The 13,164-nt window shown below is 48.1% G+C and overlaps 1 protein-coding gene across 2 annotated transcripts in view; it reads right to left on the minus strand.

The window, feature by feature from the left end:
• The window catches only part of LOC142572636 (clavesin-2-like), a 51,399-nt gene extending 45,086 nt beyond the window's left edge, over nucleotides 1-6,313 (minus strand). The window contains exon 1 of one of the 2 annotated variants that reach the window (XM_075681889.1): nucleotides 6,136-6,313. Coding sequence is in view for 1 of the 2 variants with exons in the window: in XM_075681888.1 (XP_075538003.1) it covers nucleotides 3,383-3,462 (80 nt within the window). In the remaining variant the exon portion in view is untranslated. Of the gene's footprint in view, nucleotides 1-3,382; nucleotides 3,669-6,135 lie in introns of those variants that run through there. The other variant, XM_075681888.1, reaches the window with a different exon arrangement.
• Nucleotides 6,314-13,164: the final 6,851 nt, after the last annotated feature.

Genomic DNA, 13,164 nt, shown 5'->3' on the forward strand with positions numbered 1-13,164 from the left:
AGTTGTGTGGCGTCGGCTTATCCAAAATAAGCTCGTTAAGGCACTCATGCCATTCCTGCATGAGGAGCACCCCTTCCAAGCTTTTATTTAAATGAAAACCTATGCAGCAGGCGAGCCTTACGAAAGCTTCATGTTACAAAAGGCAAGCCAGAGATAGCTTTCATTAAAGATGTAGTTCATCCCAGGTACGGAATGACTAAATTCGAATATTTAATGGGAGACTAGAGAAACAGTCAGTTTAAACAGATAAATTATGCTTTTAGGACTTTCTTCCTTGTTTATTTTTTCTTAATTTAGTGATAAGAGGTTGTTTAGTAGAAGAGCAAATCAAGGTCAATGTTCCATATTATTAGTTTCGTACCACAAACCCAGCACCATTGCGTCAGTCTTACGTCACGAATTTCGAAGTACTTCTTCGCATTACGGCCGTTGCGGCTTCGTTAAAGCTCTTGAAGCTTGCCAAGTTCAATCTCTGTCTCTCTTCGACTACAATGTAGCCCCCATCTTTACTAATAACGAATAAATTAGGCCCGTGCAGAAACAATCGAAATTCCTGACTTCAAGACGGCCTGGTACGGAAACGTCAAGGCGATGTCGCCAGGAGTCTTTCGTTCTCGTGCCTTTTCTGGCTTAATAACCCTATTTTTAAGGTCACTGGAAGGTCACTCTACTACAATACATGCAGCTAAACTTATTATTCTATTTAGTGTCCCCTTAAAGGCGAACGCTCGCATCGCAGATCAACAAGTGCAGTTATATTTTTGTATTTGAATATTACTATTGAATGATCAACCAGCCCCGGGCAACACTACTGCAAGAGTAACAAGGGCTAGATCTAGTACAGCTAAGCTGTAGAACATCGTACGAGTAATACGGAATACGTGGTTTTGTCTCACGCCTGCGGAAAGTTGTTATTTTTGTCCTGCTTTATTACCATTCTTCCATACTACTTATAACTTTAAATTTATATTAACACCTAATTTATCCTGCGCTTACCGCGGCTTCATTATCCGTTTGCTTCATGTGGTTGTATCTAGAAGAAGGTATCGTCGTCCCGAAATGTTTCATGTATATACAGAAGCTTGACTGTGTGGGCGGACGCCACCGCATGTAAGAACGAGATGGCGGAAACATGCGTCGCTTCATTAGACAATGCCATTCAGCGCGTACACCCTCGCCTTGAACTGAATGCGCCGCGAAGCCACTGCCGCTTGCACTTGGAGTGGCACAGGCGGAAAGCATTGCCACACCCACGACTGCGCACGCAACGTACTACAGTCACCGTTGCCGTTAGACCTTGACATACGGCCACCGCGTCGCAGAAGTGCGATTACCCGGACTCTCGTTACGTAACGAGCGACGGCCGTTGACTTCTCTGCTCATTTGGCATCGCCGACCTTGCCCTACATAAGAAAAACGACAGGCGGCGGTTGCTGTCATGACAATTATTGCTATTGTTTTTTCATCTTGTCTCGCGAAAGTCTCCTGGCGGCATTTTTTGAGTGGCGCTGGCGAGTAGAGCGTCACATTGTGCGAGCGCTGAACGTTTTGACGGCCTTCACACGAATAGGCCAAACTACGAAGACGCTTCAAAAGTGGGCGTATTCGTTGTTCGCCTCATCCGTCGGAGGTGGGTACCCCGCAAAAGAAAGCGTGTATTTCCAGCTTGAGAACGGGCGTCGCACCGCAAAGCACCGTTTACATACGAAATAAATGCACGATGAGGCATGCTTCTGCGTGGAACGAGACATTAAGACCATTGGTGGGAAGGACAAATTCGACAAAAGAGATTCTAGTAATGACGTCCTAATGCTTGCTCAACGTTTCTAGAAGCAGACGGAAACCGACAAGCGTAGCGTACGTGCGTTCGCCTGTGTAGTGACGGGCGTTGCTCTCGTCGTGGGTGTCGTGTGCATCATCTCGATTTCTTGCGGAAAATTAGGCATAGGACATGAACTACAGCAACGTTAGTGCGCCTGTTTGGAGAACAAACATTCAATTAGTCAAGAGTTCCATCAAATCCAACCTGGTAAGGAAGGCACATTTTAATAATAGAAATAAGCCTTGTGTCAGTCACTTTTTTTTTATTTTGGTATTTGTACAAGGAACTCGTACATCTCTGACCTGAGCAGCTTGCAGGAGATTACGAACAGAAAGAAAGTGAAGGCGACACACAGTGCCAAATGCAGCTGAGGCTTCTCTGAAAAGTGAGTAACTCGAGTATAGTTAAACCAAATACAACGTATATCCCTCGTATAGAAGACGCAGCGTCACCGCGTCCGCTTCGGCATGCAACAGCATCGCGCAGTAATCCTGGAGAGAATGCATCTCACGTCTCACGTATAGTAGACAGTTAAAGCGGACACACCTCCGTGCGCATTTCGACCATTATAACAGCACAGCCATCGCGCGGCGTTATATGTATGCGCGCATCGACACTGGATGCCACAAAGGCTGGGTATACGTTCCCCGTGGCTGCCCCTAAAGGGGGAAAATTCTGCCACTTTCTTCTACATAGTGCTGTAATGAGTTGCATAATAATGCATTCTGCAATGACTTCAGCGTGGCAGTGATGTCCTCACTGTTCTGTGAGCAACGTGATTGGCTTTAGTGGGCAATATTCCACCGCATTTAGCATTTTCACGGCTGAACACACACATGCATGCCATTGCACGAAAAGTAGGATAAACATCGAAAGACGCCACACATTCTTTCTTAAAACAAACAGAAGAAATTCGGTGTCCTACATTTAACGCTATTTCTAGAGTGGACCAGACATATTTTGTTACTAGCAGTTGTATTCGCACAAGAAATCTAATGAATCCAGAAACGGAATACTGGATGGTAGGCGCATGGAGCGGGTAGTTCAGTGAAAACTCCTTTCTAAATTGGCTACGTGGGTGCTTATGTCATTACAGTTTTCATTTGGAGATAGCGTGCAGTTGGATACGTTGCCTCTGAATACGTACAGCACAGGTAAGTGCTGCGCATTCACATTCGTAAGCAAGCCACTTGTCTTGCATGCAATACTATTTGACAGCACACTTTGCCGTGTCTTCACATTGTGGCATCCGAACATTGGTAACCATGCGAATAATACCTGTTTCTCCGAAGTATGACGAGATCTCAGGACGATTTCACAAATATATATTTTCGTTCGCACATTATCTTTTCCATTCGCCGGCGGCCTTTGCGAATATGTCCAACATAAGGATTGGCTAAAAATGATTTTTTTTTTCACGAACGATTCTAGCGAATAGCTTTTCTTGAGCGTTGGCCTTGGACGTGAAAACTGAATAAATTAAAATGGAATCTCCAAATTCGCATCCACAATACTTCCGACACACTAAGGCGTGAGAAGTCACCAAGCATAGGCCCTCACCCTTTTTGTTCCAAGCTACCGTCAGTGTGAAAACGTTGCTCGACGAAGTGCTCGTCTCCAGGCGATGTCTGTGGGATCATCCGGCTTTCGAAGGGGTTCGCTGAAGACCAGAAGGTGGAGCGAAAGACGCCAAAGCCGCGTGGAGTAGACAGCACTGTGCGCTAACTTCACAGACGAAAACGCGTATTGGCACACGGGATTCACTTCAAGGAGCTTGCGCTCAAACTCGACACAGTGAGCACAGGCACGTTAAACGGCGCGGCTCCCCTGACAGCGCTTTCCGTGCTAAGCCCGAGGTGACACACTCCTTCTGCTCCGGCACGTCTCCTGCTGCGTTTCCTTCTGAAACTCCCGCCCCGGCTCAACCAGTGCGCTCGGCAAAAAAACGTGCGCGTCATGGTGCGTGCGTATTCCTCGCTCTCAGGTCGCGTGCCATTCTCGCCCCTGCGTCGTGGATCGCAAGCGCGTGGCATCACGGCGTAGAAAGCGAAGCAGGGCGAGACGGAGGGCAACTTTCCGTGACACGCTGTACACCCATGTGCGGAACTGCTTTGTCGTCAACGCAGCAACCGGACTGTTGAGAGCGGGTTAGAGATAAGGAAGGTTGGAACCGGTCAAGGTTTTCTGGAAGCAGAAACCTCTACCCTGTTGTGGAGTCGTGAAGTTCAGTTGAAAATAAAAGAAATGTACTTTCGTTGGAAGGGCAATACATTGAAAGCGTTAGCAAATTTTAAGGTCTCACCAAAGATCTTCCGACGGCGTTATAGAAGTACGCGGGGACGTAACGATGGCGCGATTTAGCACGCCGGGCAACTGCTGCTGTGTCCGGCGTGTCGCGGGCAGTCGACACGCATCTCATACCACTGACATGATGAGGTAGCGTTGCAGGGTAGATGGAGAAGTTAAGAGGAAGACAAACAAGTTTAAGATGTACACAAAAATGCTAGCATGATAAGCATGTAAAGCATACTTGATTTGCTCAAGCAGGCTAGGTGGCTATTTGTCACCTCCCCGTTTCAAAGAACATGCCACTTCTTCTTCTTCTTCTTCATGATCATCATCATCATCATCGTCGTCGTCGTCATCATCATCATCATCATGAGGAATGCCGCCAGCACGCCACCTGGCGTCGCACCTCGGTGGTAGATGAGATGGCACCGAAAGAAAACTGTCGGCCTTTGTAGCTTGAAGTTTACCGTTCTTTCTGCTCAGACCACTGCACGCACTGTAAGTTGTGGAGTGCACACAGCAAGAACCTTACTCTTTCCGTGCATGAGGCTCGTTCCAGCAGCGCAAGCAGAACGCCGCCCTCTCTTCTTTGCAAAGCCATTTGAGCGTTAAGGCGCATCCACCAGGCTTTTTCGGTTTTGCAGCCAACCTCACTGCGCGTATGTCGGCTCTCTATTGACACCTAACGCGCCACCCGCGGGCCGCGCATGCGTCGTCGATACCACGACAGCAGGACGATGCCGATTGCTCCACGAACGCGCCGAGAGGGCCCCTATAATTTCTATCGCCACAAAGTGAGTTTATCAGGGTTACTACAAAACCTTCATCGTGTTATTAAGCACATGGGAAGGTTAACAGGTCTTGTCCGACCAAGGACTTCACAGTTCATTAAACAATCTGACAAGGTATAGTGTAACCTATGTTTCGGAGCATGTCTAGATATAACGTATGAAAATGCGTGATGTCTATAAACCCTCTTCGCGGAGTAATTTCTCGAGAAAAAAGAGATGGGCGCTTGCGGCGGAGTCCATAACATTGCCTCAAGCGAAAGCGCCCAAATGCGAAATCATTAGCGCTTCTACACTGCTATGCTGTGCGATCAGCTGTAGGAAGTGCAACTGGGTAATCGCTAACGCACTGTGTTTCATTTATGCTGCAAACTGAGGAACGGTATACGGGTAGACGTGTGCAATAGTTGGCTGGGAAAATAGCGACCGACACATTAAGGAAAGGAATGAATCTGTGTGGCGAAGTTCACCGCAGATACACAAGGACTGCCTGTGTTGCCGTTGCTTCGCGATGCACGGATTGCCTAGAGTATAAAAATATTCACTCACCTGCCAAAGTTGTATTGCTAACTTCCAAAAGAAAGGAATTCAACCGCCGAACGTCGGTAAGAGTGAGTACCTCTCGTTGCAGTGATAAAAGGAGTACATATAGCAAATTACGGGCATAGCAAGTTTCTCGCACGGTATCTACAGACATCCACTCCAACTCACACTCAAACTTATGCTCACTATATTGCCCACTTATCAAAGATAAGGGATTGGTCACAGTTTTGAATAAATGCACCGAAGCATGGGGGACGGACTACACCAAGAGCACACGAATATTCGAAGCTGAAGGTTTCGTGACGGTTCACAGTGTAAGTGAGTGACTAGCGATGATTCGTCTTTGCAAGAAGCTATTACGGAGTGCAGAACATATACGTTCCAAGCACTGTGCAAAAGGTTAAGAGAAAATCTACCGCAACTGAGCACACTCGGGAGCGAACAGGCAGAAAATCTACAATAAGGTCCTGACCACACCGAGTAACGTTACTGAGTCAGAAACATGACAATCTGGGCTTAAGATTGATTGGAAACTAGATAACGAAAGGCAAAAGACACTAATCCTGATTTGCTTCAGAAGGGGAAAGTTTGGATAGCCCAGTATACATCTCTAGCCCCGCTTCTAGTATACAAGCAGCGTATACGCAGTTCGCGCCGTTTGGACAAGGCGTGATGAACTCCAGGAGCGCTTACATGTCCTCCGAAGCTGTGGCCAAAGGTCCTTTCACCCTGTCCCTGTCTAGGATGACTGCCGAAACAGAGGCTTGCTGAGCGGTAACATGGCGTCATGCACACCTCTTATAAACACGGAGGCAAAGGATGCCGCCTAGGTAAGCAATGGACGCGTCACCATGCGATCGAACGTGATGGCGCTCACGGTATCAACGTGGAAAGTATCCCTTTCCAATATGCGCTACGGTGAGACCTTACGTAACTAGGCGACCTTCCTTTTCGGCCACACGGCATCTTTCCCTCAGATTCACCTTTCCATTGCGCAACATGGCGCAAGCGGTAATCACACACGACCCTCAGATGGGAATACATAACACATTCGATTACAGGCGCCCAGAAAAAAGAAAGAAAGAAAGGTTTCAGGGTATGCGCACGCGGTTGCAGCAGGCACCCGATCTTATCGATGCCATGAATGCGTTCTCCGGCAGTTTTCCTTCCTCCATAGTCTATAGCAGGAAGAGACCCTTACAGAAGTCCCGGGGCGCTAACCGGCCGAAAGTTCCGACACGGCTCTCTCCTACGTGCGTGCCCCGGCTATAGAGGGCCCAGCTGCGCACTTTCGCCCGCCAGTAGCTGCACGCAAAAAAAAAAAGAACAAACAAATCCTCGCGACCGGAAATGGTGGGCTTCCGACTTCCGCGAGCGACATTGGATTCGAGCTCAGTCACTTTATAACGGCGAGGAGCGTTTCCTGTTTACGCTCAACCCTCTTTTTCCTCTCTTGGCGCTTTTCGTCGCGAGGGAAAGTGCTACTCCTTTCCTCTATGCGTTAGTTTTCTCCGGAAACGCCTTTTGTTCTCAGCCCGCCCATTGTGGTGGGAGAAAAGAAAGCGAACGCTCTTCCGAAACACCTCTTGCCGCTTTCATTTCTGGCTCATCCTTGCGATGCAGCCTTGTCCGTATTGTTCTTGAACGCTGCCGCCATATTCTGACGTTTCAATGATGCCAATTACGTGGAGCTCCGCTGCGCGCTCTTGCGGAACGCATCGATGCAGATGGCAGAGAGATAAGCAGCCTCTAACGCAGAACCCGAGGGTTACGACGTTTTCGCGATCTTAGAGGTACGAGCAGGCGAACGACACTGAGTTGAAACAAAAGAAAAGCTGTCATTGAGAGGTGGAAAAAAATTGACACGCTGCCTACACTGAAAAGAAAAGGATGAAAGAAAAAGACACGACAAGGTTGTCGGATAGGCCTTGCGCATGGTGAAAAGAAGAGGTATCGCGAGTTTACCAAAAACGTGAAAACTTGTCCCCTGCAGCTACCTTGTTTACAGGGCCATGCATTGTATAGTATCTCTCTTAAATTCATATGTCGCTGTACAGTATACGATATTGATTTTAGAATCGGTGGATTAACTCTGCCATATATACGCAAACTCATTCGGCTTACAGATTAAGTTTGGACTTGTCCCCCTCGCAAGCAGTAGAGGCTTTTCCGGCCGTACGCACAAGGTGTTACTTGCGAATATAAGTACACAAGAAAGCAAAGAGCGAAGCCTCCGACCTATGTATTCCCAAAACACGCGCGCCAATCACGTACCAACCTGCAGAGACAAGCCTGTCGACATGATCCGGCTAAGGACAGCATTCCAGAACGACGTTCTATCGAGCAAAGCGTGCATTATGATATAACAGTACTCTGCGCCAAGTTTTAACCTCCAACGACTGCGAGCTCGCGGCCGAAAGCAAGTTGAACGACCTTCTCCGGAGCCCCGGAAATAACGTCGAGTATAGAACTTTCACTATACAAAGCAACCAGCCGCGGCCCACTTCTGACTTCATTTCGTGCGCAGTGCTGACCCCGCTGAGAATTCCTAACCAAAGGAAACGTGGCGGCTTCTTTTGCAGAGAGCAACGTTCACCAGCGAGTTTCACTAGGGACCTCGAAGAGGAAGAAGGAAAGACGCTGGTCGCGTTGCTCCGTACTGCCCGCTTCCTGGGAAAAGAAAACAGCATGGCTGCCTGGAAATTATCGCCGACCGTTTTCCTATTACGTCCGCTCGCAGCATTCGCTTTCTTCCTCTGTCTCCTTCTACACGCCCCTGGCTTGGCGCGTTACTTCATCGCAGCTTCCTTCCTGTGCGCACTTTCTTTTCTTGTCACTTTCTGATTTCTGCGTTTACGTTACCCTAGGCGACGCGTTTCGTTATTGTTTACCTTGTGCTTTCATTGATTGATTGCGTAACACTCGTTGGGAGGCGGTTCCTTGAAAGATAACGGCCGACACCCCGGCACAATCTACGGAAAATCTTCGGCATCAACTTTTGTGAATGGGTGCGTGCGTTCGGAAATCGCCGCGTGGTTGTACTGGGCTTTTTACGGTCGCGCCTCCGTTGTTTTAAGCAAAGCACTGGTTGCGATGCATAGGCGCAGTGTAGGAAAGTTAAGCACATGCAAGAGGTGAAGGCGAACCAAGGGGACGAATAGATGGGCTTCAGGCTAATTTTACCGCGGAAGCCGTGCATGGGAAGGCTCGTTGGGCGGATAGTTTAGTAAGTCTGCAGAAACAGGTCAGTGCGCGCAATTACGACAGCTCACGCCGCACGTGATAATTATGCGTGCTCGAACACTATGTAAAGAAATTAATCAGCGCGCGCGTTTAACTTACGAGTGCTGTTTGATTTCGTTGGCATTCGTCAACTGACCGGAACGCCACTCAAAGCCACTCAATGGTGGCGAGAGCGGAACGATAGGATGTTGCGTGCCAGAGAACACGAGTGAAAGCGGCTTATGTCTGTGCTACACGTAGATTTGTCATTGTGTTTCTTACAACATTGTATTGGGGCATTCGTGCCAATTGTGAGAAATCAACAGTTTGACAGCAGGAAATTGGGTCTCGTGCCTACCACATGAAGTATGCTGTACGGTGTTTGCATGTAAACGTGAAACTTGATAAAGCCAAAGAGTGCAACTAGGCAAGGATAGATGACGAAGGCTGCACTGTCGAGATCGCCGCGCATCTCTCGACGGTGTTATATACCACTGGAGTATAGGAGAGCACGGCGAAGCTTCGTAATTTTATTTACGAAAGTGTGCCATGCCCACGTGCAGTGATGTCGGTCCCTATATGTATACTTGTGCTTTCTTCTTTTGATTTTTCCGCACATTTCTTAGTCGTTCGAGTTTATTTCTAATGTTTGCGATAGGCGGCCCTTCAGTGGCCTATTTTGCGAAGATAACATCATTTAATAAACCAGTTGCACCAAACGACCACCGCAAGGAGGACCAGAGTGGTTCACTTAGACACCGAACCTAAACGAATGAGCAGTATAGAATCCGGGGGCTCTGCTGGCGCGGCCTCTCTGAACACGATATAGAGTGAAACTCACGGAAGATTTTCGTCCCTTGCCACTTCAAACAATAAGCTTTGACATGTAGTTGGTTAAAGCTTGACGCCCGGCTGGACAGTTAGATAAAAATGGAAAAGATCCGCTGTTATGATGAAACTATATACTTAGGAAAGAGCACGCGCACAGAGAAACAAACGTACGCAGTGCAACGCGTGCCCTGGCCTCTCCGCCTAGTTTTGTAACATTAGCGAACAACATCAAAATGTTTGATAGGATAGTTTCTAAATCTTACACCAACAGTCTGATCGCAACTTTAAAGAAAAAGAAACAACGACACTAGTAAGGTTCATCGTAGTTTGCGCTCGAGAATGCACATCCAACGTTCATGCGTGTATACGCAGTGAAAACGACGCTTCCCTTTTCCTATGAATATGTTCACGCCAGGGCCGTCGCGTACACATGACGTCACCGTTTGAAACTTGCGAGTGCGTTGCGCTTCTTTCGAAGAGCTTCACGAGTGTCAGCAGAAAGCCGTAGCCGCGGGCACCTTACGGGTGCATCCCGCTGGACGCCTATGTCCGAGCGCTCCGCCGTGGTTGCTATTTTTCGCTCGCGCTCACCGGTGCACGGAAGCGACTCCGAGTTTTCGTATACGTACGTACGTGTAGCTTCGTACGTTTTCTTTACGTAATGGGAATGGGAATGGACTCGCTCGGCGGAAGGGCGGAAGCTGCTTTGTTCCAGCTGGCGGCGCACTTTGAGCGATCCGGCTCGGTCTGTGACGGCACACGTGCAATATCGATGGGGGGCCGCGGCTAAAGATAGATTGTAGGGAAACGCACGCGTCCTGCCAACTTAGTTGTGTCTCCTCTTTTCGAACATGCTCACGTAAGAGCCTTTGTAAGAGGTCAAGCGTATGCAGTAAACAAGACCGCTTGACGAAGAAGAGCGCCAAGGGGCGTTCGTGTGGGTCCCATTGATGTGTGATCTCAAGCAAGTGAAAGGGGCTCAAAATAAGGTTGATTAGGTTAGCTCCAATGTTCAGCTACATATTTTGCAATACGCTTTTGCAATATCGAAACAAGCCATTTTTAAGGTAACGTACATGAGGATCGGCAAGCCGGAAAACGCACGAAAGTGAAATACGAGTGGCGACGTCGCGCTGAAGTTCTCGACACAGGTCGATGTGGCGCCACGGATTTTGACAGCGTTGACCAAAGTATACAGTTAATGGTTCGTTGGTAAAAGAAGCAGTGAACTGCACTCTAAAACACCCAGTGACCCGGCCTAACAACGCTCGAGAACTTTTCGCTCAGCAATGCGACCTACATAGAAGAAAAAAGAAAAAAAAACTTCGGAATACGTGACGTAACCATGTCACACCAGCGCTCAGACTTCCCGCGTTTTTCAATAAGGCAAATTTGGTCCTTGCTTTCTGCAGTAATAATCAGGCTTTCCCCGCCAAACAGACGAAAATAGATCTCTGAAAAAAAAAAAACTTTTACTAGTTTAAACTAATTTAGTATCGCTCATTACTAGTCTCCCGATTATAAAGAAAGACCCAAGAAAGTAGCTATGATAAGAGTCTGTAAGAACAATTAGACCTGCAGGGAAAGCTTTTATATGCTATAAAAAGAAATGTTCGGCACGACAGATGCAGTGATTACGGCCTATGCAGGCTGAATTCATCGCATCCAATCGCTCTTTATTCGATTTTCGGCACCGAGAAATACGGTTAAGAGCATGTATCATACAGCCCCTTGGCAAGGTCTCTGAAAACCATGCAGATCGGTGTGCGAACTGCGCACGTGATTTGTTCCGGTTAAGGCACAGATAAGCCCTTTCATTTCCGCGTTTAACGTGCTCGGGTCTTGCGTGCAAGCCTCTATCAGATATCTGCTAACGACGAGCGACTACAGCCCTACGGGCCGTCACTATATTTAAACCTCACAGGTGGCGCTTTATGCGTAGGATGGCTGCCTTTGTTTCAGAAGGGCCCCCTACCTGAGAGACGTGTGTGTGCACATGTGTGTGTGTGCATTGCGCGCTTCTCAAAAAAAGAAAGAAAGAAAGGAAGAGAAAGGGTATTCAGCACGAGTGCGCCCTCTCGCGCACGTGTATGTGTACTCAGGGGACCGCTTGCGGCGTAGGACCTATATCTGTCCAGCTGCAACTGCGTCGGAACCTCGCTACTCTCTCTCCCTCTTTTTCTTTGCGGTCTCTGAAGTTCATTCTTTAATTGTACTTTTTTTTTAATGTGTATTTTGAGCAGGAACTGCGAAGCCGAGAAAGGGTACAGGAATGATCGCGCGGCAGTGTGGTCTGTCTTTTACGGCGTCGAATATAACGACGACGTGTCGCCTGCGGGAGCCGATGTCTCGTTTTCGTCGCTGAGCGCATGTCCCCTCTCTCTCTCTCTCTTTGCGCTTCTCTCTTCCTCTTAACTCTGCGGCCGCTTCGCCTTCCACAGCAAGTGGGTCACGCGTCCTAAGGGGCTTCAGAGGCCGCAGTGGTTGCCGAAAGAGGGGTCTCCCACAGCGTGTTCTTAGTTGACGAGACACGGATCCTCCAAACGCGAAACCGGCACTCTGGTAAAGAGTAGCTGTTCCCATGCGGACACCTCCCCCGCACTTTTGCCCTTCGACGTGATTATCTTTTGTTCTTCCAGGAAGCTGCTACTCTAAGTGCGGTTCAGAGGGGGATATTGTTTTTTTTCTACTTTTTTTGTGACAGGCAGTTCGACACTGAGTCACCCGAGAACCAAGAGCACTGCCGCTCTAACGACATCTTTGAATCGATCAACACCGTGGGCCAGGGCGATGTTACGCATACTTACTTTTTTTCATCGGTAGTAAAAATCTTTCGGCGTTTGTGTATACCGCGGACACTATCAGACAATGGCAGGAGAGAGAGAGGTAACATATATTAAGTGTGTTGGCGTGTGGGTTGGGGAATGGCTTAATCTGTCGTGGTCACTGCAGCAGTAAAGCTGAAGCGAACAACTAATATATAGCATCGCGGAAAAGGTAGCAATCCGTGCCCCCTCTAATCGAGAGAACTGCAGCTTAACTTCAGTGGTCTTGCAAAAACTGGCTTATTCAGCACGACATGGCAGAATACATACTACAATGGTAATATGGACTCGAATGCTGAAGCTGTTATATAACTGAGACTCGGACCAGACTACAGTAATGAGTGTAGAGTTTCGGCTCGATAGATGGTGGTGGTGGCGGTGGTGTAGCAGCAGGCGGAATAGCCTGCCAATCTTAGCTGGCAGTAGTTCCGCCTGGGCATCTCATACATATTGAGCAAGGGTGTTTCGCGAGAGTTTGCCGTGCTACATGTTTCGATGGAATGCAAGGTACAGTTGTGGACCTCTCTTTCTGGTTACTGCGAGCCCTTCGGGAAACACTACAACCTCATAGCTCGCATGTGTAAGACCGCAATTTGGCAGAATGTGGAGCAAACTGCGAGCTTAACCAAATAAAATGTCCAACATCACCGATCTCACCACATGCAGCACACAGCGGGGAAGCACATCGCCCAGTCTTAAACAATCAAGTCTGGGTGCAAGCTGAGTTGTATTTAATGCGATACAGCAGGGTAGAGTCTTCGCGAGTAAGTCCTTGGACCACACATGCTTGATGTGGAGTTTAGTGGAGCACCCAAAAATTATTGCAAATTGCATTTTTAGTTTT

This window comes from Dermacentor variabilis, chromosome 2 (genome assembly GCF_050947875.1).
Source record: "Dermacentor variabilis isolate Ectoservices chromosome 2, ASM5094787v1, whole genome shotgun sequence".
In the NCBI taxonomy this organism is placed as follows: Eukaryota; Metazoa; Arthropoda; class Arachnida; order Ixodida; family Ixodidae; genus Dermacentor; species Dermacentor variabilis.